We start from the raw sequence: 27,778 nt of genomic DNA, 5'->3' as shown, positions 1-27,778 counted from the left end.
TGTCATATAAAAAGGATAGTACTTCAGTCATATAAAATATCTTTGAGTCGCATTTTTTGCAGCAGATCCATAAAAACAGCAGAGCAATTATGTTGTATAGAAAATCGTGGATCTTTCTTTTCCCAGTAGGTCCTTAAAACCGTGTTATTGGCCCTTTGACTAGCATATTTTTCAATAGGTCCTTAAAAAGAGCAGAAATACACTACAGAAAATAAGAATAATGTGTGAAAAAGAAGCTACATGGCCATGACTTTGCATTAGCATTCTTTCATTACACAATGTAACAGGTTAACTGAGGGGTGCACGCTCACTGTTTCCTTCTTGGGCTCTCGGTCTAGGTCAAGACGCAGTAGAGAGGTATTGACTTTAAGGGCGAGCGACAACGCCATCAGTCCACCAGTCTTGATCTCATTTTCTCTGAGGTCCAGGCGCAGCAGCCTCGGGCTCTCCGCTATAAATTCAGCGACAGCCACTGCACCTGCACGGCAGGAAGAAGCAAAAGATTAAAAAAAAGCACAAAAGCAAAAATATTTTTTAACAAAAAAACACAGCCACAATTTGTCACCTTCACAGGACAGCTTGGTTGATGCGAGGCCCAGTCTCAGTACAGAGCGGTTGGCAATCAATCCGTCTTTCAGCTTGTGGACGCCCTCGTTACCCACTGAGTTATGGCCCAGGTTCAGCGTCTCCAGACTCTGGGTGCAAGGCTGAGACACAAGAGGGGGTTTCACACGACTTGAGAATTCACGCAGGGATTTGTTTTAGCAACGTGAGTATGGGGGCACAAGAATGTGATTCATTTAGAATCAACTCAAGCTTAAACAGCAACTCTTTGTTGGCAGCCTTTTTTTGTCCCGAGTATTCCTCAGGGATACGCTCCAAGAAATACATGTGCATTCCTTTTTATTCAAACATGTGGTTCAATTAGGATGATGGATAATGGATGAAACAAGCAGAACACAGTTTATGATGCTCTGACAAGCTAACATTCAACCTTGAAAGGTAGAACCATTCCTGTGCCAATTTGCAGCATTTGCAACTCGCAAATTTGTGGATTGTTTTTCTCTGCATTAAATTTTAATTTTTTATTTTTACTTACCTACTTAAATAGGAGGTGGCCAGACTGCGCTGAATCCCCATAATATTTTAACTTATTCCACAACTTAATTTTTCCAAAAATGACAACTTAATTTTTTGTTTCTTATATTAAAACTTACATTTTTTTCTTCTAACACGAGAATACACACACACACACACACACACACACACACACATATACATATATATATACACACACATACATATATATATATATATACATACATATATATATATACATATATGTGTGTATGTATATGTGAATGTGTATTCTCGTGTTAGATGATACCAAACTTTCAGAAAATGAAGTTTGCGCATTTGGATGTGAGCCTTGGAAGAAGTTTGGGATGGCTCAAAACGCTTGTTTTCAAAAGGCGTGGTAAACTGCCCCTTTGTGATGTCACACAGGAGTGGACTTCCTTATATGGGCGTGGCCGTAAGCCAGATAAGATCTCTGCCCTCCCCCAAGCTCTGCTCACCTGTTTACGTTGCTGGCAATGGCTCGTACGGGAAAGCCACATTTGTTGACAATTCCTCAAGACGCCACCATCGGGCACAAGTGGTTGGAGATCTTTTTTATGTTCTTCTCCAAATTACTTTGTCATATTTTGACTTTATCGTATAAATTATAACTTTTTCTGCAACAATGACGTCATTTACTGTTTCTTATAAGATGACTTAAAACTGTTTTAAAACTTATAACTTTAAACTGTTAAAATGATATCACTTTTTAATTAATATTAATAATTTTAAATATTTTTTTCTGTTAATATTTTCCACTTTATTCTAACAAAATTACTGCTGACTTTTTCCTTTTTTTTTAGTTTTGTTGTTAAATTTTTAGAATGTGTCGCTGGCCAATAACAAGCCACCAGCCACACTTATTTGGGTGATGTTTATCAGGACAAAAGAAAAGTGTTGGCAGGCCAGATGTGGTACGTGGGCCACCTATTTAGAACCTAATGTTTAGGTATCACAAATGGGCTTTTAAAAGGTGTGTTTTTGGCCAGTAAATCTACTGTATAACAATGCGTGCCATTATTGGCACACATGAATGTGAAGATGATGTGCTGACTCACCAAAACAAACTAGTCCACTGAATGTAGTTTTTAAGAGAAGCTTCATTGTCGGATTATCGCCAGAAAAAGTGTTAAAATCACCAGCATTCACACAGCTGCGTGTGTGTGTGTGTGTGTGTGTGTGTGTGTGTGTGTGTGTGCGTGTGCATACGTACGAGTGCAGCAGCAAGATAGCCCATGCCATTGTGTGTGAGTTGGTTGTTCCATAGCACCAAAGTGACGAGGCCTTTCCTCTGCTCTTTTAGCCCTTCACACACGTAAGCCAAACCTGTGATGACAACCACGCACACACACACACACACACTCAGTCAGTTCATCTACTGTATGTCCTCTTGAACACACCAAAATAGTTGGGACCTGGTTACCAATCATGAGACAAATGGGGGTAATAACAATGAGGAAGAGGTTGAGGAAGAGACAAATAACCCGAGCAGCATCCTGCAGACCACAGTGATAAACATTATGTCATCAGTTTTCATATTCATCCAAAAGAACTGCAGTTTCAACACAGCTTGAAGGGGAGAGATGTGCATGTGTGTGTGTGTGTGTGAGTGTGCATTTGTTACACAAGTGGAGATTAAAAAATAAATGTGGGCGGGAAAGACTTGGATGCTCATGAGTGTGTTTAGTATTCACCAGCATCAAAGCAGATTTTGGAGTGTTTTTGCCAACATGTAATAAAAAATTAAATCAATCTTTAGACAACATTCTGCCATAAAACAAAGCTGAAAATTAATCATCTTTCTACACAAAGAGATTGGGATTAAGATGATTTGAGCAGATCTCCTGGTGATTATGATGACCAGTAAACACTTATCGATATTCCAGGGAAGTATTGCTGTAGCTACCTGAGTCCAGGATGTGGTTGTTGCGCAGGTCTAGAATTTGAATGTTGTAGTTGAACTTGAGCAGGTTGCCAAGCTGGGCTGAGTCCTGCAGGCCGTTGAGCTTGTTGTCCGCCAGATACAACTCCCGCAGATTCATGTTCATCTTCAAGGCCGTTGCTGGGCAGAATAGAATACTTCAATCAACGTGACTACATATCATACATCACAGTTTGAATTAATGATTTATAAATTCTGGTTTTATACGTATATGTATATGGGGGGGGCCCCACTCCGAGCCCCTCTTACCCAGCAACATGAGCGGTCGCCCGGACAGGCCGGCGTTCTCCAGGTGGAGGACAGCCAGGCTGCCGCTGATCCTGAGCGCTCGAGCCACAAAGGGAGCCGAATGGTCCAGCAGGGGAGTGTTTCTCGCATCCAGATACTGCAGAGAGCTCGTCTGTGGTGGAAAGCAATCACACACACACACACACACACACACACACACACAAAATGCATTAGATTACAGCCCTGTAAACATCGCTGTTGCTATCAGCCAGTGAAACGAACCCAAGCATGTCCGTGAAGATGCACTTTTGTCCCCCCATCATCTATGCATTTCATAATCATGAAAGGACATCATCTATACTAACAATACGCTTCATTATGTACACATGCACAACAATGAGAGTGAAGACTTTTAAAGTGAAGCACAACAGTGCATTACAATTATATCTTCATTACAACATAATAATCACATGATTTCTGCCATCACACACACATACACTAGAGCGATTCGATACACCGATACACATCTCGATGCACTGCCAGCTTTGGGGGGGGGGGTAAGGGTTTGGGCTCTTGTTGCAGCAACGGACAAATAGCTCCTGGACAATTTGGAAAGCAGCTGAAGATCCACTACCCTGATTTGCTTGGTTTTTCCCAGTATCCGACGAGGAACTAGACAGGGAGGTGGCGGTAGACCATGTTGTGCTGTCCCCTGTGGGGTCTACATGTTTTCCGCCGTTCTTTGCGAATCCATAGTGTTTCCAAACATACCATTTAAACGTTGGGGGGGGGGGGGGGGGGGGGGGGGTGTTAAATATAGAAACTTCCTTGCTGCTGCTTGCATGCGAACGTCCATGCTGTTTTACTAGCAGTTGTATGTGCCTCACGGCTTCCGTCCGTATTCAATACAAAAGGCGAACTAATGATGGTGCATTCATTGCACCTGGGGAACAGCATATGGTGTGAAGTTGAACATAAAACGAATTAATAAAATGAATCTAGATTTCTCCCATCAATTGCATCCATATCCAGTGAATGAGCCAATGCATTCGCATCAATGTATCGATTACTTTCCACACCCTTAACATACACACACACGCACACACCACAGCGCTATCATTTAGTATTATTTTATCACAAACAAAAAAAGAGCCAATATGAAATCTGTTTTTGCAACGCAGTTAAACACTTAAACACAGCTACAGGCCCACTTGCAAGTATGGTTCAGCTCGCTTGGCCTTAAATGGGAACACGCCATGGACAACTGTGTTGCCGACCAAAACAAAGTGCGCAGCAAGTAACTTTTTGAAAAAAATGTGTTCTGAAGCAAACCATCGAACCACACATGTGAATGCAGCTTTTCCACTCAAAGTTGTTTCTCACCTTTCTCATCATGTGAGCGGCGGCCTGCCATCCTCTCGTGCCGATGTGTTTGTTGAACGAGATGTTGAGATGCGTGGCGGACTCGTAATACTCGATCATGTCAAACAGAGCCGATGCACCCTGAGAAGCAGCAAAAGGGAGGAAAAACAATCAGTCAATATGGGACAAGATGCTCGTTCGCTTCTCTAAAGTAAGAATTTTGGAATCTAAAAAAAGGTAAGAGTAATTTTTAAGTTTAATTAAAAGTTTAATTATAAATTTTATTTGGTATATTCATTGTTACATCTGGAAGCAATGGGGACTTTAGAAAATGGGGTCCACTTTATGGGACCAACCAACAGACTGCACAAGTAATTCAGGCTTGTTGCCTTAATGGTTGCCATGGAAATAGAAACACGGAAAGTGAACAATATGTATGCATTAAAGCAACATGTACCATCAAAACCAAATTTTAAGTCGCACAAGGCCAAAAATGCATAATTAGGAAGAAAAAACATAAGTCGCACTGGAGTACAAGTCGCATGTTTTACAAACAATTTATTTTACAAACTACTTGACCAAAACAGACATTACGTCCTCTTGGAAGGCAAGTTCTAACAATAAAAGAATAGAGAACAGGTTGAATAGATGTAAGATATGCTAACACAATAGTTATTCAGCTACACAAAAAGTAAACATGAACAGAAAAGGTGTCAGTTTTTTCATTTATAAGTCGCTTTGGAGTATAAGTCGCAGGAACAGGCAACCAATGAAAAAAAGTGTGACTTATAGTCCGGAAAATACGGTAATTACTTTTTTTAAAATAACATGCCCAACACTGTCTCCAACCCTATATATACAGTATATTCTGTCTTGCTAATGGAGAAATGTGCAATTTTATTTTCCACCATGGCAAATGATGTGTACCACCAAGAAAATCTGAAAAGCTGCTGCTCAGGGTCAATGTGTGTGTGTGTTTACATAGATACATAGATGATTTACATCTGAAGACTGAATATACATGTGTGTTTATCTTCAGGGCGGCTCATTCAATCCAAAAGAAGTGCACCCTGTGTCCGCTTTTCAAGCATTTTTTCCCTCCCCATCGCTGAGACATCAACAGCAAGTGGGTCTCTTTCTCATCACACCATCTGCCATCTGAAAAGATGAACTTATCCTCTCCAATATATTCACTTGCCATCTTGCCTTCCGCGCTTTGCCTTTCAATCCTCAACACTTGTCAGCTTCTCATTCCAGTCGCATTCACCTCAGGAAGATAGCGAGATGAGGCTTTTTGGTGACGCACTCCTCGACCTTATTTGCATATGTATTTGGTCGCCTCCATCGGAAAAAGGCTACGACTTGTTTATTTGTGTGTTGTTTTTTTTTTGTCCAGGATGAATGTTGCGAGAACAGCAGCACTAAACTAGCTGCTGTAATTAAAGTGACCTTTTCCTGCCAGACTAAGCTCACTTTGTCTGAGGCAAACCTCGAACTTCACAGTGTACAGTCTGTAGTCATGTGACAGGATACGTCCCACACTAGTGAGCCATCTCTGTTATTTACACAAATCTCATGACAACCACTCCACAAAGACCCGGAATAGAAGACGTAAGTGTAAAGGAATAGAGCTGTTCTTGTCTTACATCAGTGATTCCCAAAGTGTGGGCCACGGCCGCAAGGTGGGCCGTGGTGGTACTGTGGGTGGGCCATGAGAGGTCATTAAAAATATGATAAAATTTTGCAAATATTATTTTAAAAAGTATTTTTATTGTAAAATATTGCACGATTTAAAATATATATTTATAGGCCTAAGTAATTACCTATTGAGTGTTATTGACCTGTCACAATATTTGAGGAACTTTATAGAGTTTATGATTGGAACATAGCTCTCTGGTCATCATGCCAGTCTTGAATGCAGCTATGAAAAGTATGAGATAATAATAATAATTATTATTATTTTAGTTATAGTATATATAGTTATTATATATACATACATATATATATTGCACTATGACCCATTTATCACTGCACTAAAATTAATATATCTGCTCCAGCATATGCTCCTGTGCAATACTATGTGTATATTTTGGATATCTTGTATATATCTTGTATATATCTTGTTAAATTGTCTTTTTTACTCTACTTTTATATACTTTTTCTTTTTCTTTTTAAACTTGCCGACTGCACTGAAAGGAGAAGCTCTCCAATCTCGTTGTACATCTTGTATAATGACAATAAAGGCCATTCCATATATATATATATAATATTAAGTTAGGTGCTCCGAGAACGCAGCATTTCGCCTATGTGCTGTTTATAGGACAAAGGTGGGCCGCAGACATGTTTTTGATTTTCAAGTGGGCCCTGAGTTGGTAAAGTTTGGGAATCCCTTACATCTTCATCCAGGTTGGTCTGCTCGAGGTCGATCACTTTAAATTGGACTCTCTTCAAAACTTCTTCCAGAGACTCGCAAGCCTTGTAGTCCAACTTTTCACCTGTATGCACAAGCAAACCTGGTCAGTGCAATACTCTGGAGACTAGACAATCATTCGCACATGCCCCCTTTTTTTTTCGGACTTATGGTCGGTCGGGTGCAAAGTACACAGCCATAGAAACATGATTACACCAGCCTTGTTTCTTCAGTTGCTCATTTTAAAGCCTGATACAACAAAAAGGTACATTTCCAGCCATTCATCTTCTATGCCCCTTGACCTCACCGGGGTCGCGCTCGTATGCTGGAGCCTATTCCGGCTGATTTTGGGTGAGATAAAGGTACATTAGTTTGGACAATTATAATAGTCACACCAAGAGTAGCTCACAACAGTTTCATTGAAGATTAAAGTAAGCAAAATCACTTAAGCACTTAGCTGTATTGTATGGCGACACCGAGTGGCCGCAATAATTCATTATGTTGAGTGAGTGACGCAGTTAGGGCACACAAATTAAATGATACAGAGCATACTTTTGGTTACAGAACACTTTCCAATACACTTATGCCTTGGAGACTGTGTGTCTGTAAGTAATGTGCAACTATAATTATTCGATACTTGGAGAAATGTTGTATGTTGTTTAATTAGGACATGAATTATGTCTAGCTTGGGGATTGCAGCGGTTGTGTCTGCCGCTGAGTAACTAAATACACAGGTATGATTTTCAGTCTGTTTGAAGTCATTTGGGAATACAAAAATGATGAATGTTTTGGTGTTAAAATACAGCTGGCTGACCCTGGGATGATACTAAAATTTAATGTTGTTAAGATCACCATTTAAGATCAATTTTTCCATTTCATAAAGCATTTGTTTTACTGACGCGACTTCCAATCCAGAAAATACACTAATAAGCTGAATTTGTGACAACTTGCATAGTTTTTGCTGCTTACCTTTCAGATCCAAGCATTCATTTCGCTGTGTGAGGTCTTTAAGTTCCTAAAATAACAAAAAGCAGCAATGTAAGTGAGACACAAAGCACTTTTCTTATGAAATCTAAAGTGGCTTTGCACATTTTGAAACTTCACATTGACCAAAACCAAATTGAAAAAAAAACTTCCTCTTATGTAACCCGAGATAAACGTCTGCTGCAAAGAAAACACCATTTGCTCGATAAATCTGGCGTCTTCCTGTTTTTGTGTTGTGTATACAGTATGTGTGTCTTTATAAACGTTGTATGTCACTCCCATCTTAGTTCCGCTAGTAAAAAGGCAGAGTGAATGCCGTGATGTGATTTGATGCGAGTGTCGCACCTCAAACAAAAACGCTATTTCTGCCTCCTGCCCTGGTGATACGCTCGCCCACGCAAACATTCAGAGTGCTGCCCTCGAAACTAGGTGCCAGCAAATAGTTGGCTCTCCATCCCATTCAGCATGAACTCCATAACCTCTGCCCTGGTGCCACACTGCCAGTAATTATCAGTGCGTGGCTGAGCGTGCCGACTCCCCCCCCCCCCGCCTGCCCCCTCACCTTCATGACTCAACAGGTCCTGATTAGCTCGGATGAGGTTATGGCATACACACACCGAGTGCTCAACGCCACAGGATAATGAGCAGAAGGGGCAATAAATATGGAAATGCAAATGGAATTACATAATGCAAGAATACCCAAAGTTTATGTACACTTGTATATTTAATAAAGACTTATGGCCACAGTTTCACCCTGGAGTTGATTATTTCTATTTCTCTAATTTCCTACAGCAAAAAAAGGTTAAATACGAGCACAACAGAGGTCTATGGTTGGAGTTGCAATAGCAGTAGCATTCAACATGAAGCTGCTAAAAAGTCTTTCTTATAAATGCTCAAACACGACCAACTGGGCCCCTGGCAAGCCACCACATGCATGACACAGTCTGTCTTAATAAAGAGCACACTTAAAGTGAAAGATGGCAAAGGGGGTCAGTCGGAATGATGACTGAACTTCTCTTCCATACACCTTCTGACGGGCCAACCATTTGGTCTGAATGTCTTCGTTTATACCACCAAAGTGATGACTCAGCATAAACAAAAAGCTGCTGGGAGTAAGGCCAGAGCTCAAAAATATGACTAATAACAAATATGAGAAACATAGAATAAAATAAAACAGAGTTAACACTGCAGAAATGATTGTGTATATGAGCAGGGGAAAAGAAAGAAGGGGCAGGTGGGATTCCTCCGTGATGCATGCACAGTCATACCAGGCCAGTGGAAATGTACCCAGACCATAAAAAGAAGCCCCGAGCATCAGCTTAGCGGTGTGATGTGTTTTTCCTCAAGTAGCTGTGATGTTAACTCTCAGCTGACCAGGCGTGTGGGGATTCCTTTGTCCGGTCTCTAGAGTCTAGACCCTCATGTTACCATCTGTACTACATTATCAGCAGAAACTCAAAGAAAACTCATTAAAACACACTGTAATCTTACAGCATCTGACAAAAGTGAGTGCACCTCTGACATTTCAGCAAGCATTTTTATTCCAGTGTATTTTCTCAAGGGAATATACCAGTGGTTCTCAACCTTGACCCGTGACCCGCCAAAATTCACAAATAATAAACTAGAAAAGTGCGGGTTCAGGCAGTACTTCCTCCGCTCTGCCTGGGTCAACAGCAGTGTGTGCCCGTCACAATGAATCAAACAAATATACATATATACCCACTACCGCTCAAAAGTTTGGGATCACTTGCAAAACTAATTTTCATGCATTCCACAAACATTTTTTTCCATTTCACGAAACAATTAAAATTACTTTTCAAAGAAGGATGTACATTTTTGCATCGAGGCCTAATATCAACAACTGTCAGTCCTCTGCATCAATCTCCTGGTATGGCTGCTAATCCAAGTTCATCATTTTATAAGGCTAATAGATGATTAGAAAAGCCATCTAAAAATCTAAACTAAAACTAAAATCTCTTACCATGCTGTTAACTACTCCCTTCAGAGAGCAGCGCAAACTGGATCTAACAAGGACAGAAAAACGCTGCACAACTGTGCAAGAGAGTGTGTAGTTTAAGACAAAGATGCCTCACAGCTGCACTAAATAGTAGCCATCAAACACCAGTGTCAGTATCAACAGTGAAGCGGCGACTTCAGGATGCTGGACTTCATAGCAAATTTCCAAGTGATCCCAAACTTTTGAGCGGTGGTGCACTTTAGAGTAGGCAGACAAATTCTGAAGATTATCCCCTCCCTTTGGGAAATTGGTCCACATGCGAGTTCTCCAACATGATAACGAGCCGAGCACACCTCCTAGCCAGCTACTCAGACAGAAATAACGGTGTATTGATCTATACACTGCTATACAAGCTACAATGTATACATTGCCACTCTATAGCATCGTCCCGTGAGAAGTAGATGGTGGTAAACTGCTTGCTGACATGTGAGGCGTGTAGTCACTTTTGTGAGACTGTAACTCACATAAAGAGGCAAGAGAACCCGCAGCCTCCCCCCTCTGGATTTGAGGAACTGCTCCTACAGCGGGATTAGAGGACACATGACTGCTGGCTAACCCACAAGACAAAGCTGCAAAATGCAAGAAGAGCAAGGGAAACACCTATCCTGCTGAGGCTAGCAACCCATCATCTTAAAAATAAAGCCTGCAACACGCAAGTAAAGGAGGCTTGTCCGACTGTTATCTCTGTGCTGGTTTACAACTCACGTAAATGTTGCAATGGTTGCAGGCGAAGGGGACTCGGGATTAAGTCCCATGGCTGGTGGAGGTATCTGCACATGGACTAGAGCCAAGTGGTGCTGACACCAACAACGGTAAGAAGAAGCAGCAGTTGCTGGTTTAAGGACAGCAGAGTCAGCAGCAACATTGACTGCTGTAAATTACTGTCGGGCAAATCAAATTAAAGAGCAAAAGAAGAAGTTGGGGGTGTGACTACATTCCAGTAGCGATGGCATGTGACATACAGTAATTCCCCGTGTGAACAAACGATGTTTAGGTTTGTGTGAAATTGTGCCTCACCTGAATCTGTTTGAGCACTTTGGGAATAGGTTTGCAGTTGAGCTTCTGACAGGCCTGCTTGTAAGAGGACAGGATGTCATCCACCGTCACATTCTGAGCTGGAAATGCAAAAAAAATAATAAAATGTTATGGTGTGTTAGTTACTTAGACGTACCGGTGCTAGTAACTGTTTATTTTATTCATGACACAATCCAGCCACGACTGGCAACAAGTTGCAATGTGTAATACCTAAACATGGCTGAAAAGGAAGAGTTAGTGAAATGTGCAACATCAGTTATTTGAACATTTGGACTTCGTTTGTGTTGTCGCTGTCTGACAAATCAGGAGAAAACTATACTCTGCGGTGTTTGCATCAATAATTCCAGCAAAGAGTGGAAATACAACCAATTTTTTGTTGAATACCAGGAATTTTGTGTCATTTAAGCAAAAACGACAAGCTATATGTACTGCCTTCTGCTTTCTGTTTGAAAACAACTTTAACATTTTCCATCCATTTTCTATACCGCTTATCCTCACTAGGGTCACCTGGAGCCTATCCCAGCTGTCTTCGGGCGAGAGGTGGGGTACAACCTGGACTGGTGGCCAGTCAATCACAGGGCACATAGACAAACAACCATTCACACTCACATTCATACCTATGGACAATTTGGAGTCGCCAATTAACCTCGCATGTTTTTGGGACGTGGGAGGAAACCGGAGTACCCGGAGAAAAACCACGCATGCATGGGGAGAACATGCAAACTCCACACAGAGATGCCAGAGCGGGGAATCGAACCCGTGCAACCCCTTCAAAATGTTAAATATTATATTTTCTAAAGTAGCAGTATATGTGCCTTATAGAGAAAAATGTTACGGGCTATTTTGTGCAGTATATTTTTATTTAGACGTATCTGAACACTCCACTTGAAGAATTTTCTTAATATTTTAAAGTAGCCCAGCCTAATGCCTGTACTAATACATTTATCTCAATCGTGGTATACGTTCCTTTTTAACAATACATCAGTTCTTCCTGTTCTCTGTATCTTGTGTGTCCTTCTAAAAATGAAGGACTTTAGGCCCTGTGGTGGGGTTTGCAAAAAATGAAAGAAACCCAATACTTTTACAATACAATAATTTTTCTTTGCAGTCTCATTTCAACATTGTTAAGAGGTGCCAATGTGTTAAGAAGCATGGAGTTAAAGTCGGGAAAAGACCTTACAAGTGAGTGCTGACTGTCTCCTGTGGCTTCAATGGACTTTTTTGGGACTTGGGACCCGGTTTGAAATATTTTCACTCTGCCTCATCCTCTCTGAAGGAGCCCCAATTTAAGCTTACATTTTGCCAAGAGAGCCTTTAATTTTAACTCAATATTATACTTGACTTAGCAGCGTCGAAGGACATTATTCCGAGACTTGTTTGATAGTGTGTACGTCTTGGGCAAGTGGGAAGTCTGTCAGCGTCACCCTGCAGGAGCTTCAGCAACGCAGATACGAGCCACATCAGCACCTGAAAAAATGTCTGTGAACACTATGTTTCATAACTTGCCTGTGATGACTCACCCTAGCATGCATAAGAATATTTGGATTAATATAGATGAGGAATGTCTGTGTAGATCTGTCGTGGCATGAATGTTTGGAAGGAACGGTAGAAAGGGGGTAGTCAAGAGTTGAAATGCACCACTTTAGATATGCGTAGTCATAATGTTACAGCTCCCCCGGCTCATGCCGCCAAATCATTATGTTCTCGCCTTTCTTATACATTTGTGGGCTCAGTACTTTGGTGGAGTTGTGAGTGCAGCACTTTTCAGAAATAATAAAAATAATCTGGGAGCTTTGAAAGACTGACGGGTGCAAGTCATGATTAAGATTGAGTTCCAAGACAACAACACCTTTGGAGAATGTTATAAGACAGACAGTGTAACCTGTTTCTGAACTTTTTTTGTTGTTTAAATCCACAAAAAAGAAGGCGGGGGGTTTAAGGCCGTTGCTCCCAACCCAGTCTGTGCTTTGTTGGGCTAAATCCAATCAGGTGACTGATCGACTTTTAAACCTGCTGCTGTTCTGCTTGAGAGAAAGTGAGGCTCTTGTACAGAGGAAGAATATACACTACTGCTCAAAAGTTTGGGATCACTTGCAAATTTCCAAAGAAAAACAAATGTTTCAATTTTCCAAACATTTTGATCCATTTCGCAAACTTTAAAATGAATCAGATGATTTTCAAAGAAGGATGTACATTTTTGCATAGAGGCCTACTATCAACAACTGTCAGTCCTCTGCATCAATCTCCTGGTATGGCTGCTAATCCAAGTTCATCATTTTATAAGGCTAATAGATTAATAGAAAAGCCATCTAAAAATCTAAACTAAAATCTATTACCATGCTGTTAACTACTCCCTTCAGAGAGCAACACAAACTGGGTCTAACAAGGACAGAAAAACGCTGCACAACTGTGCAAGAGAGTGTGTAGTTTAAGACAAAGATGCCTCACAGCTGCACTAAATAGTAGCCATCAAACACCAGTGTCAGTATCAACAGTGAAGCGGCAACTTCAGGACTTCAGAAAAAGCCATATCTCAGACTGGCCAAAAACATTTCCAAGTGATCCCAAACTTTTGAGCGGTAGTGTACTCTGACAGAAATATCATGTCCTACATATCCTTCAATCTGAAGCACATGCCTCTTTGTCTGTCAGTTCCACTCTCGCCAAGTGAGACGTCTGCTTGGATTTATTTATTTTTTATTTGTATACATACGGCATATATATGTAGATGTATAAAAGCAAAAAAAAAAAAACAGTATCGGATTATATCAGCCTGCATCTAGAATCTCTGATATTAGCACTCCATCACAGACCCTGCTTACGGACCCCAGGTGATCACAACAACAGTGCTAACAAAGAAGGAGCAGCACCCCTCGCCAAAGTCCCACAAAGATGTTGCAGCTGAGTGCAAAACCCACCATGCACAAGTACCCTACTCTGGCAAAGAACTGGAGAAGTATACAATACAATACAATACAATACAATAAACCCCATTGCAAATCCAAAACAGCACCACAAAAAAAACATGAGAATCCTCCGCTCCCCACAAACGCTCCCCAAAAAGTCCAAAACATCCGCAAAGCGTGAGAAAGTGACTTTTTCCTCAAACCTCCTGTTGCCAACTATTGTTCTTTTCAAGCCTTATCCAACATTCCACACTCCAAAATAAGTAATAAAAGCATGTATGCTTCGTGTTGAGGTTGGATCGGCTTGACATCGGTATCAGCCGATACTCAAGGTGTGTAAGTTCAAGTGAAGCTGTATCGGGACAGCCTTTCTTCCAACGCATTTTGTCTTCCATATTTCTGCCATCATTTTAACAAAACCAAACCACAGCAGTGTTTACTTCTCTACATCTCTCAAGCAGAAGTTCAACCAGTGCATATACAGTATATGCAAAGTATATAGGAGACCTACAACAACAACCTCCTCCATGCCTGAAGGCCTTAATAGGCCTCGGCTTCTCGTTTCTAAAGCCAGTGGGCAAGTACTTATACAGAAATTACGGGCCAGACAACAGTCTTTATAGACAAAACACATGAATGAATCATCATACTACCTTCTATTTTAAAACTACATAGACCATGTGGTTACATCAAGGGTGTGTGGGTAAATGTGTGAGCAGCTCAAACAAGGAAGGACTGATTGATTGCACACTGTACAGTCCACCCAAAAAGAAATATATTGTCATCCAGACAGAATACCTGATCTTTCACTAGCTTTTGTGGCTGGTGTGCAAACTGGAAAACTGGTACAAAACGGCACAGCGTGTCCCTTCCATAGCTCCCAAGTCCTTGGAAAAAAAAAACGTTATTGTGTGGCGCAAGTGTGTGCAAACACATCCTGAGGTGGATTGTGGTCTCATGCTTACCACACAGCATTTTTACTCACACATGCCAAATTGATTAGGGAAAAGTAAAAAGGAGTTGAGGGTGAGAAAGAACTCTTCAAAAATAACCCAATTTTAATTTAATTCAATCTACACTACCGCTCAAAAGTTTGGGATTTTTTTGGCCGCTTCACTGTTGATGCTGACACTGGTGTTTGATGGCTACTATTTAGTGCAGCTGTGAGGCATCTTTGTCTTAAACTACACACTCTCTTGCACAGTTGTGCAGCGTTTTTCTGTCCTTGTTAGACCCAGTTTGTGCTGCTCTCTGAAGGGAGTAGTTAACAGCATGGTAAGAGATTTTAGTTTTAGTTTAGATTTTTAGATGGCTTTTCTAATCATCTATTAGCCTTATAAAATGATGAACTTGGATTAGCAGCCATACCAGGAGATTGATGCAGAGGACTGACAGTTGTTGATAGTAGGCCTCTATGCAAAAATGTACATCCTTCTTTGAAAATCATTTCATTTCTTATATATCATCATTTTTTTATGTTTGTGAAATGGATAAAAATGTTTGTGAAATGGAAAAAATGTTTGTGGAATGCATGAGATGATTGAGTGATCAATCTTTGAGTGATCCCAAACTTTTGAGCAGTAGTGTATAATTAAGTTAATGAATGTGAAAGAACAGTGGTGCCTGGTGATAAACAATCAAGAGTTGTAGCCCTGCAGGATCATTAAAATTTGAGCAATGCTCTGCTATTGTGCCAAGCCTTCTACACCACTTCCTGCCATGCTGCTGGTACGTGCAGGGAGGGAGTGGCAATGGCAAAGAAGGGAAAATTAGTGCTACAAACATCTTTGAAAGTCAAGCTCAGGGGAAGCGAAAGGTGGCAATACGCGCAAAAAGGCCCTTTAGCCCTGCATAATAAATTAGATCTAGGAAAAAACATCAAGATTAGAGGGGGTCAGAAGATCACTTTGATTGATTTTCAAACTGAAGTCTATCTGATTGATTTTGAGTACTTAAACTATCATTTTTTTTTAATAATTTGAAATGATGCATTTCACAACGGCACAGATGCACATACACACTGATGCACATACGCACTGATAGCACTGACACATGAACCGATAATTGATGTGAGGCGGTGGTTTAAAGACAAAGTCATGCTATCAAAGCCCAGGCCGTTCTGGTCCATGTACTCTACTGTAGACTGTTGGACTGACGTCTTGGGGAGAGCAAAAACTGCGGGCAACAAGGCAACCCGACCTGCCATAAATTATAAATCAATTACTAAAGCGGAGCAGCTGGCAGAGCAGGCACATGCACATATTTTGAGGCTCCACTGCCATATAGCAAATCTCACTGAATAAAAGAATTTCTTCCACTTTACAAATGATACAAATTAGTTTTTGCATTCTTGCAGCACTAAATGAATGTGAACCTTCAGTCACGTAACTGATTTTCTATAGGCCGCTTTAAAGACTATGTTTCTAACCTGTTTGTATAGCACGCAGACCTTTGCACTTTTAAATGGATGCAATAAAACCCTTTACATAGCATAATGGGTCACCGTTGCTGTGCCAACCATGCCAGGAAACCCATGTCCAAAGTCAAAAACATCATCAAATAGATCACAAAACACTGCATTTTAAGTTAGTCAAAAAAATATACACAACATTTTAGCACGTGACCATGAACTATAGTGTTCCTTCATAAAATGTTGTCCTTTGCATCTGTAGGTCATCATCGTCACTGCTGCAGTAAAAGGCCACCAGCACCCAATAAAAGTCAGACCAGGAAAAGGAAGTGTGGGCTTTCAATACCAGATTTGCCAGTTGGTTAATACATTAGACTACAGAAAATTATAGCCAGTTTGCACAGCTAAAAGCAATCATGAAAAATGCCTGCTCAGCTGTCTACACGTGGAGTTTCACACCCTGAAAACCGTGAACAAAGATGACCTGAGAAATAAACCACACAAGCCACTGAACTATCTACTCACAGCTGGTTATGAAGCAGGTAACACGCAATTAAACGATTCTCTTGAAGGATTGTTGCAATAGAAAACATGAGTGGTCTGCAACCAGGCAGCCTTCAAGCATTGATCTCAATGCTGTGAAAGGCAACGGTGAGCAAAGCGGTTATGATTTAGTGTAAGAAAATGAAATGAAAAAGAAAAAGACTCAAAAACAGCATATAGACGTACCAGGGTGCAACCGGCTTAAGTTAATCCACTCACAGTCTCACATATAAACTCCCCGGCCACAGCATTAAGCCATGTTTCCAGCAAGTGGTAGATGTGGGTGCAGATTCTGGAAGATCTAGAAAGCTTTCTGTGCTGGTTAGAGTTTGTAGCTGATCCATAGGGGTCCACAACTCAATACAAAAAGGGCCAAAAAGTATTATAGGTCCCCTTTATTGCCGGCAAAATGTTTAATATTATTTTTTATAATATTTTGTCGGCAGCAAAATAAATGTTACACAAATGTACTCATTTGTGTAACATTTATTTTTTTATTTAAATATTTAATTATATATATATATATATATATATATATATATATATATATATATATATATATATATATTATAAAAAATAATTATATTTAATTAGTTTTAAATTATTGTTTAAATATATAAAATATAAATATATATATATAATAAAATATAATATCTGTATTTATTTATTATTATTCTGTAAAAGTAATTCTCACAAAAAAACCATGCATAAATATAACAAATATGAAGAGTCTATTTTCTCTGTTGAATAAAAGAACAAACTGACAAAAATGTATCCACCCATGGCTTAAATGGCACCCTCGCTGACATAATGACAGGGGAAACACTGTATAAGGTCCCTTTCAGTTACAGCTGGTTGATAATCTGTACAAATGTAATTACTGAAGACTGCCTGACATTTACAAGTGTGTGTGTACGGGGGAAACCTGAGCCTTTCGCAAAGCAGCCCTGAGAAAATGTTGTGAGGGCAATCCATTTGAAAAAGGTCACTGAATATTAGAATGCAGGCGTTGTCATTAAAATATAGCAAGGACAGCACAGGAATCACTTTCCGACACTAAACACAAAGAGACTTAGCATAGAGCAAGCATTTGATATAATTATTAATATAATGTGACAATCATGTTAAATCTATGGGCCAATGACATGAAAAGCAAGTTGCCAGCGCCTACTTAACATGCCCGTGCCAGTGTTCAAAATAGAACCCCCCCCCACCCCGCATGGTCCCAGTCTGGAGCACCACTCCCAGAGCAACGTCATTCACACTTGACAGCTGGCTGGCAAATAGAGATGGGGCTGGAGGAAGAGGAGGAGGGTTTATGCGAGGATGCTGGGGAGCACTGACAAGTCTGGACAACACATAAATGTAAATAAGTCAAATGCCTATTCCTCGTTAGAGTAGTTCGAGTAGATTCTCCTGAAATGTTAAATGGAACCTATTATACTCATTTTTCAGCCCTTTGTATTGAGTTGTGGACTCCTGTAGAGTAGTTACACACAATAACCAGCACAGAGAGCGTTCTCATTCTTACAGATTCTAAACATCCTCAGCTGCTTTTCTTTGGATTTTGTGGTTCCCACAAAAAGGTTTGTTTTATTGTATTCTGCCCACGGCCCGCATGCAGGCACACCCACTCTGCTGTGTTTGGTCACGCTTCCGAGTGCATATAAAGACTTACGGTTTGTGCCGCTAACTTTATAGCAGTTCATAAACGTTGATTTATCTTTTTAAAAATGACAGCTTTTAACATACAGCCATATGTGTCGGATCCCGAATCCCGATCCGGAAGTGGCGACTGTTCAGTCAAAAGTTTCTCAAGAAAAGAGGTTACTTCAAGATGTCGCTCAATGTAAGTAGCTTTAGCATTTTAGCGTTTTCTACAGCATCAGTAACGTGTTTTGCGGGACTACTAGTGTGTAAAAAAAACAACTCAGTTTGAGCTATTAGCAACCACGCCTCCTCTATGCTATAATGCTACACTGACAAGCGCTGTGTTCACAACACAGTTCCATGTGAAATGCCGTTGCCGTTGACTTTTGCTGGTAGGGAATCAGGAACTCCAACCACTTGGGCCTGATGGTGGCGTCTTTAGGAATTATGAACAAATGTGGTGTTCCTTTTCGAGGCATTGCTAGCAAGTAAACAGCGGAGCAGCACTTGGAGAAAGAAGAGCTTGGGGGAGGGCATAGTGTTTATATCCTGTATAAGGAAGTCCGCCCCTCTGTGATGTCACAAAGAAACGTTGTTACCACGCCTTTTCAGACAGAGCGTTTTGAGCCATCTCAAACGTCTTTCAGGGCTCCCTTCCAAATGCGCAAACCTCATTATCTGAAACTTTGGCATCGTTTAACACTATATTACAACTTTCTAACTACATTTATAGGTCAGAAAAGTGGAATAAGCATAATAGATCAACTTTATCAACAACAACAAAAATTCTATATTTTTTTTTTGCATTCCACAACAAAGTCGAATAGACTGTAACAAACATCTGACACATTATCAGTGGTCAAAATACATCAATACACGTGATGGAAGTCTGCAAGCGGGACCATATGGCACTGTGAGGGTACAAGCGCTCTATTTATAAATGAAGGGGGCCATTTGATGTGCACCGTGTGCGAGCGTGGAGTATTAAAATAATATTTGTCAGCCGGGGAGTAAATCCAACAGCGGGAGAGCAAGGAATTCCTGTTTGACGAGTGAGCAGAAGTCCTACACTGACTTGAGGTCGGTATGAGTAACCACCACTAGACAGCAGGAACATAAAAAAAAAAATGCTAATTCAGTTGTTGGAAATTTTAATAATCTCACAACACAATAATCCACAATAATAAAAAAAACAGGCTGCTTTTGCAGCAATAACCCAAGCAAAGTGTAACTCTGAAACCCCTGACGTCACTTCCTGTCGGCCTCTCTTTCAGGTCTTCTGGGGAACACATTTATAGTTACACACACAAGAATTAGTCTTATTTATTTCTTAAATAGCTCATTCATTCTTATTTAGTCTACCATGGTGACTGTTATTTTCTGTGTGGAGGGATCTGATAAAGTTGAAAACCATATTTAAAAGGTCGTAAACAAGTTTTTTATGCTTGAATTACAAAAATATTCCATTTATAAATGAGGAATCCTACTTTTCTATCAATTAAATGCAATAAAGGAGGAATTACTGGATTTGATTTGTTGATGTTTTTGTGTCTTTGGAAAAAGGTGTGGAATAAAAGGTGTGGAATAATGACGCTCAGTTGGCATTGTTAATGCTAACTAGGTCAGTTGAATTGTTGCACAAGTGGGTATCAATAGCAATGAAGCCATAATAAGTGATTGGTACAAATAAAAAGTCCGGTTCCAGTACTTTCAGTAAAGCCAGCTGAACCAACCTGTGGCACAGTAACAGTCCGTCACTTGGTCCTCAGCCACAACAAATACCATTCCATGGGTCACGGAGCCACTAATAACCTAGTGCCAAGTCGGTCTGATGACACCGAGCTCAAGGTAGGCCAAAGCATGCATAGTTAAGAGTATTAACTGCACAACTCTCAATCAAATCCACCATTAATCATGCCGGAACTCATGGCTCTGCAATGTTTGTGGTGTCTGATTAATAAATGACACAGCACGTGCCTACAATGCGATATGTGGCATTCCTGATTTGCAAGACGGGCGATGTGATGAAGGATATGATTCACTAATACCCGACAGACAAGTGAGGTCACATCTCAGCCATCTCAAAATACGATGTGTAAAACAATCTAGATGCTGGTCTGGGGCAGCCCTGCAAACGCTGAAGAGCCCCAAAGCCAAAATGGAAACATGATCGTAGCGGCCGACTATTGTTCCTCCTGACTTGAGGTTCAGAAAGAAGCCCGGCAGCTCATGATACCTCCCATTCATTCACTTGTGACCGCAATCTAGAGTTGCACTTCTATACCGTGTAGTTGACAGTGGAGGCTATTTATTCTCCCGTGTTCTGACTCACACTATGTATGGAAAAAAGATCTGCAGTCATTTTGATCTCAGATCCAATTTATCGTTTGATTTTAGAAAGGAGAAAAAAAAGAATTATGAGAAACTGCAGACTCGTAGATTAAATGCATGGAGCTGTAATGAACTTTTTACCTGAAACCATGTACCCCTACACCTGCACACTCCAAAAACAAACCTCCCTGTGTTAATTAACCTGAAAAATTGATGATAATTCATTGGTTCATTTATGTTATAGTAATTCCGGGTATTTGCATTGTTTGACATGAGCAATGATATATAGATAATTTATAATCATACATATCACTCCACTTCGATGTTGGCATCCTTCCCTTTGAATCCATTTAATTTAAATACACTTCATTTGAGCTTCACTTTTTTTTGTCCACTCAGGATGGCTCTGGTTTAATAATAATAATAATAATAATAATACATTTAATTTAAAAGCGCCTTTCAGGACACCCAAAGTCGCTGTACAGAAGATAAAAAACACCAATATAAAGTACAAGATAAAAGACAACATACAATAAATAAGACCATACAATAAATAGGGGGAGTGGGGCCATGTGAAGCAGTTAAAGAGAATAGACAAGTTTGAACAGATGAGTTTTGAGTTTGGATTTGAAGATGGGAAGGGTGGCAGAGTTACGGAGTTTAAGTCTGCATATTAATTTAACAATCACGATAAAGCAGTATCTGTCCAAAGGTTTGTTTAACATTGATGTCTGTCATAAGTAAACTAATTTGTAACATTGTCTTATTGCTGTATGAGCAACAAGTGGTTGCATTTGTAAATATCACCTACTTTGGGTGTGTTTGCTGTACAAGTACAGCACTGACAGTTTGGTAGTTTCGATCCTACTTGAGTATGATGTGTCCATTATCTGAATGGAGCAGCAATATAAATGAAATCTTCAAGATGAAACACTTAATGCACAAAGTAATCATACAGACTTATTTGTTGTTATGATGCACACGGAGCAAGGAACAACTTGCCGCTCTCTCCTTCCTGTTGCGGTTTCCTCGTCCTTTGAGGCGTTCGGGCGCCCTTGTAATTTTGAGTATTATGCTCCAATTGTTTTTCATTTTTATTCACGTACCCCCCTATGGCAACTGACGTACCCCATTTTGGGAACCACTGACCTGGACGATATATACAGATACTGGGATTGGGGACTGTACATCTGCACTGGTTTTAAAGCTACCCTATGATATGATGTCATATTTAATGATGTTATAAGCATAATGTGCACCGATTACAATTGGCCGATCACCGACTTTTAAAAAGGCTGACCGTTTTCAAATATAAATAAAGTTTAGAAAACAACTAAATTATATCAGTTTCTTTAGTCTTATACAAGAGATTACACAGAGCTTTTACCAAAAAAAAACGGCTGGTCGTCCAATGCCATGAACTTGCCTGGCCCTTTGCTAGCTTTAGTAGCTTCCTTGTTAACTTCAGCAAATAGGCTCCTGAATGTTACATTTATGTATGAGATACACTACCACTCAAGAGTTTGGGATGACTTGGAAATGTTTTTGTCCAGTCTGAGATATGGCTTTTTCTTGGCAGTCCTGCTATGAAGTCCAGCATCCTGAAGTCGCCGCTTCACTGTTGATACTGACACTGGTGTTTGATGGCTACTATTTAGTGCAGCTGTGAGGCATCTTTGTCTTAAACTACACACTCTCTTGCACAGTTGTGCAGCGTTTTTCTGTCCTTGTTAGACCCAGTTTGTGCTGCTCTCTGAAGGGAGTAGTTAACAGCATGGTAAGAGATTTTAGTTTAGATTTTTAGATGGCTTTTCTAATCATCTATTAGCCTTATAAAATGATGAACTTGGATTAGCAGCCATACCAGGAGATTGATGCAGAGGACTCATAGTTGTTGATAGTAGGCCTCGATGCAAAAATGTAGATCCTTCTATGAAAAGTAATTTTAATTGTTTATGAAATAGAAAAAAAATTGTTGAATTTTTTATGCATTAATTTTTTATTTATTTATTTTTGGGGGGAAAACCAAGAAATTTGCAAGTGATCCCAAACTTTTGAGCGGCAGTGTATATGGCATCTATTGTTTTGGACAAGTGCAGAGTTACAGTGTGTAAAAAGTAGATAAAGTGCACAATAGAGCTTCTTGGGGGCACACACTCGTGGCATGGACAAACACATAAAATGCAGTGTACATCGCCTAAACTAAAGCCTATGGTGGGACCTCTGAGACCCATTTAAAACTGTTGAAAAATGCTCCCATGTGGGAGCTTTAACATTATGCTTTGTTAAACACACCTCATTTGGATCAATAACACTGAGCCTGTGCCATGTCCAGGATGAACTTCCTGGAGAAGTGTTAGGAGAACACACAAGAATACAAACAGCAGCGGGTCACGCCCACAATACAGCAGGCAGCCCCGTCCTGCTTTTCTATCTCTTTGCTAATCTTATCTTGCAGGTTCTCTTGATCAATCAGTAATGTTAATGTTTGCCTCCCAGATAGACTCTGTTGATAAATAAATATAGCATTGTTCTTAGCCCATCCTCAAACAATACATGCTGCACAAACAATTGGTGTGCTGGAAGAACAGACTAATCATTTCCGCACACACTTGTTTGTGTTTAAGGAAGACTTAAAGCTCTATTTGAAAAAGGTTTGGAGGCGAGTCCTTGGCAAGGTGGCACGTTTGTGTTTCCATAGCTCATTCCATAGCAAGGACTCACTGTGGCTTACAGTAAACACATAAAAGCAATGTTTAGCATGGGTGTAAAGAAGTAATGAAGTACCACTTCCACACAGAACATGGAACACTCTCATTCACACATAATATTCAAATAGACACACAAACAGTGTATTACCATGCCTCCAGGGGTCCTTTGGCTCCTAATAAGATGAGATCTGACACTTGGAGAAGCCAAGTCAAGCCTGTGTTTTTGGACGCCACAGTTTTGAATGCAAATTTTTGCCTCGGTTTTATGTGTAACAAAATAATCAATTTTCTCTGTACAGGATCGTTCCAGAAATCGTGGGTCCATACAAATCACCTGAAGCGTTGTTGGCTCGTTGTTTGCGCATTTTTGATCGAGCGCGATGGTAAAATTGTAGTCAATTCTGGGCACCTGAACCCCCGGCTAAGTTGGTAAAAACTTCTGTCACTGAGCTTGAATATTTTAAGCAAAACAGGTTTATTAACTTTTGAAAAAATATATTTTAACATTATTAGAGCCCTCGCAAGATGACGTAACACCCCTACATTCATCTTTAGAATCGGATTATCTAGTATAGTAGACATGATAAGACATAACTCATAAGTGATCATAGGGAAAGTTCCTTGTTGTTGGCATTGTATCTCAAAAGTAATGTGGGCCCATTGCATGGCATTAAAAAAAATTAATCCATCCTCACAATGACGTTATATACAGGGCAGCCAGTATGACATGCATTGAAAATAATGTACACTGTTTACACAGCATTGTGCAACGCTTATGCCTGTGCTACGGTATCTCTGCAGGTATGTACTTGAAGCAGTGCAAGCTACCTAGCTAACTAGTTTTTTTTTTTTCTCAACTTAAGAAAAGGGTTTCAAACTGAATGGGGAAGAAGGACAAAGTAAGAAGTACCACTTCCACACAGAACATGGAACACTCTTATTCACACATAATATGCAAATAGACAGACAAACAGTGTATTACCATGCCTCCAGGGGTCCTTTGGCTCCACTGCTCCAGAAACTATGTCCTCGTCGGAAGGAAACGTCACCCTCTTGCCACTTAGTTTGTGTTTATCGTCCCCTTCCTCCACTGCGGGGTACAGCACAGTCTGGTCCTCGGCAGCAGACGCTTCAACGCAGCCTGTTTGCTTGGACTGGCCTGTTTCTGCCACGCTGCCAGCCGGGACAACATGGCCGGAGGGATGTAAAATATCATCTGAGAGAGAGGTGACGTGTGCCGTGGACTCAGCGTCCTCCAAGACGCCACTCTCGTCAAGGCTCAGATCCACACCCATGTCCATCTCCCCGCTGTCGTCGTCATCGCCTTCTGCTGGGTCGTTATACTTTACGGGTTCAGCGTCCTTAGGGTCCTTCATTTTATCCACAGCAGCACTGTCCTTGTGATCCCCATCACTGGGGTTGTCTTGGCCGCCGCTTTGTCTGTTCCCATTAACCTCATCAATCTCCAGTGTGTCCTTCACCTGGTGGTTATCCCCCTCGGCCACCTGAATGTTGTAGGTGAGCTGAGGCATTGTCTCCCCAGGAATATTAGTGTCTGCTATCAGCTCAGAAATGCAGGGGATGACCTCGTCCGTGTTGATGCTAGTGTTATGATCGTCGCTATTTTTTGTCTTGACATTGCACAGATCTAGACGCTGCTCTTCGATATTCATGTTTTCATGTCCAGTTAAGCTAGGTCTTGAAGTGTACCACACGACCTGGGTAGACAGGAGCTAGATAACGGGTTTAATAAGCATAGATGTGCACCTTCTTGGTGGAGCAAATACTACAATAGTAAATCTATACACATATATTGCCTTTTGAATTAGAGAGCCGGTGTAGAGGTAATCAATAAAACAACAGAAGATGCCTGTGTGACATGTGCAATGCAACAGCAGTCATTTAAAGCCTATCGACCACATTGACAGCAGTATTTTAAGAGGAGCACACCATTTACACTGACTCAGGGTGCCTCCATTACATTAGCAAAGTCAGCTTTACGTTCATTTGTATGAAGTGAGCGAGCTGCAGTTAGCTAGCAGGCTAAAGTTGAAGTCCAACAATGACACCCAAGGCCGTGTATGCTCGCATACCTGCCGCCTCACATATCACCCCGACAAAGTCCATTATCCTAGATAAAGGTGATGTTGTTTCCCCTTCTCTGTCGGTTGTCCTGCGGTTAACTCACATCGCAGCCCCTTTGGAGCGGCGGCGGCTGGAAAAGAAACAGGCGTCACACACACCGAGTACTCAGCATGTTTCCGTGGCTAAACGTTCTCGGCTCCGAAGATCCACCTGCTCACAGTCCGTATTATTATACGCATGAGATGAAGGGTGAAAGCCACATGCAAACAAGGTAAAGGACAAGCCAATAAGTCGGTGAAGGTGTTTTTGCCCAGCGCGACCATTCGTAGGGAAAGCTAGCTTGTGAAAGTCCAACAACCGTTTGTTGTTCACACGTCTGACGTCAGCACGTCGCACCACCCGGGCTGCGTTCAACAGCCGCAGTGTTGCAAAATGTTGCTTCAGGTAAACAACTAAAGAGTGGTTTTGTAACAGGACTGGACGTGGACGGTAAAATTAGATACAGCAGTTTATAGTAATACTTTGTATTTCATATATCTGAAATACTGAATTACAGTATACCCTCGCTTTCCATAGGGTTCAGGGACTATACTAGCCAAGAAAAACCGCCAGTAATCAATTACGCCCCCTGCAAAAATTTCAATTTCTTACACACTACTCACGGGTATTTATAGCTCTTATAGAGATGTGTTTAAGCGGAAATAGCCAGTTTATGGAGAAAAGTGCGGCCTGACTGGTCGCCACTTTGTAATCTAGTTGAATTGACAAATTAAAAGGCTCTGCCATACAAATATTTTCTAATCACCAAATAGCCATGTTTTCAATTAAAATAGAAAACATCCTATATACACAACTAGATGCTGTTAAACAGTCAAAGATCCTCTATATGACAGGAGTCCTCTTGCAGAAATAAGTTTACCAGGGTTTTACCAGGAGTTTGTGTCCGGACTTTCAATGCAAAGCAAACATGTTCCACATTGAAAGTCATGCCTCCAAACAATAAAGGGACCGTTTGGCCCATGTTTCTAATAGTTGGGAAGTCAGTAAACACATCAAAGCATACATTAAAACACTTTATTGTACTCAAATATTAAAACTCTTGGGACTGAACATCTTTGGCAACAGAGTCATCTCGAGTGACCTTTGTCTTCTTGGGTAGGAGCACCGCCTGGATATTAGGGATCACGCCACCCTCCGAAATAGTGACCCCGGCCAGCAGATTGTTGAGCTCCTCGTCGTTTTTCACCGCCAACAAGATGTGACGAGGAGCGATGCGTTGTTTCTTATTGTCTCGGCTGGCGTTGCCCGCGAGCTCTAGCACTTCGGCGCAGAGGTACTCCAGCACACCGGCGAAATAAACGGCAGCGCCACTGCCTATTCGTTCTGCGTACTTGCCCTTCTTGAGCAACCTGTGGATGCGGCCTACTGGGAAGGCGAGCCCTGCCCTCTTGGACCTGGAAATTGTTGATTTTGGCTTGGAGGGTACTTTCTTTCCACGGCCAGACATCTTCAAGTGCTTCGGTCAGAGAGAGTGACAAAAACTGTGCTTTAAAAATCTAAATTGAGAAAATAAAAGTGGCATTAACGCTTTTGTTTGGTTCAAATGGAAACACTTCATATTTATATGTGTTAAAAACCCATACAGCAATCATAATGCATTATATTCCACATACCTTGTGGTGTCTGTTCCGAGATGAGACAAGTGCTTTGGGTTGGTGTTCACACAGCTGCTTTTATTAGAGAGCAACTTGTCATCTGTTGATTGATGACACCTGGCTCTCTCATTATCCTTTCTCCAGCAAGAGAGCTGCATCCTCACGTCTCTTATTTGCATCAAAACACCATCCTTTACTGAGCATTAGTGCAAAAGATGACATATTTTTGGCCACATTTGACAAGTTTACTCTTCTTAAGCTTAAGCTAATTGTCATTTAAATAGAAATCACAGGTGTATTTTGATAAGTACCAAGTAAAAAAGTGCATTAAGTAGACAAATGTATCTTTATCTGTAAACACAGTGATACTTTGTCTATATAGCATAGCTC

General features: G+C 40.8%; 2 protein-coding genes across 4 annotated transcripts in view; both read right to left on the bottom strand.

Moving 5' to 3' along the window:
• ppp1r37 (protein phosphatase 1, regulatory subunit 37) overlaps positions 1-26,123 on the bottom strand; it is a 31,094-nt gene extending 4,971 nt beyond the window's left edge. Inside the window, exons 1-12 of one of the 2 annotated variants that reach the window (XM_058079876.1) lie at positions 25,944-26,123; positions 25,742-25,863; positions 24,631-25,381; positions 11,080-11,177; positions 8,031-8,076; positions 7,046-7,146; positions 4,673-4,792; positions 3,311-3,461; positions 3,026-3,181; positions 2,333-2,445; positions 566-707; positions 312-478 (exon numbers count right to left, since the gene is read on the bottom strand). In XM_058079876.1, coding sequence (XP_057935859.1) covers positions 312-478; positions 566-707; positions 2,333-2,445; positions 3,026-3,181; positions 3,311-3,461; positions 4,673-4,792; positions 7,046-7,146; positions 8,031-8,076; positions 11,080-11,177; positions 24,631-25,321 — 1,785 coding nt within the window. In that variant the 5' untranslated portion in view covers positions 25,322-25,381; positions 25,742-25,863; positions 25,944-26,123. Of the gene's footprint in view, positions 1-311; positions 479-565; positions 708-2,332; positions 2,446-3,025; positions 3,182-3,310; positions 3,462-4,672; positions 4,793-7,045; positions 7,147-8,030; positions 8,077-11,079; positions 11,178-24,630; positions 25,382-25,741 lie in introns of both variants that reach the window. The other variant, XM_058079875.1, reaches the window with a different exon arrangement.
• A 670-nt stretch (positions 26,124-26,793) lies between these two features.
• On the bottom strand, positions 26,794-27,563 carry LOC131134506 (late histone H2A.2.2-like). Of its 2 annotated transcripts, none has more exons than XM_058079877.1 (2): positions 27,407-27,563; positions 26,794-27,289 (listed from the first exon to the last, which is right to left on the bottom strand). In XM_058079877.1, the coding sequence occupies exon 2, from the start codon at positions 27,238-27,240 to the stop codon at positions 26,824-26,826; it is 417 nt and encodes a 138-aa protein (XP_057935860.1). In that variant the 5' UTR covers positions 27,241-27,289; positions 27,407-27,563; the 3' UTR covers positions 26,794-26,823. The 2 variants fall into 2 exon arrangements, with proteins under 2 accessions (XP_057935860.1, XP_057935861.1); XM_058079878.1 differs by having other exon boundaries at positions 26,794-27,249; positions 27,407-27,523.
• Between the last annotated feature and the right edge of the window lie 215 nt (positions 27,564-27,778).

The sequence above is a fragment of the Doryrhamphus excisus genome, chromosome 8 (assembly GCF_030265055.1).
Source record: "Doryrhamphus excisus isolate RoL2022-K1 chromosome 8, RoL_Dexc_1.0, whole genome shotgun sequence".
In the NCBI taxonomy this organism is placed as follows: domain Eukaryota; kingdom Metazoa; phylum Chordata; class Actinopteri; order Syngnathiformes; family Syngnathidae; genus Doryrhamphus; species Doryrhamphus excisus.
Note: the sequence above shows the minus strand (reverse complement) of the source record. Positions and strands in the feature narration are given on the sequence as shown.

Excerpts from the sequence above, each read along its gene's own strand:
- LOC131134506 (XM_058079877.1), bottom strand. The coding sequence starts at position 27,240 with ATGTCTGGCCGTGGAAAGAAAGTACCCTCCAAGCCAAAATCAACAATT.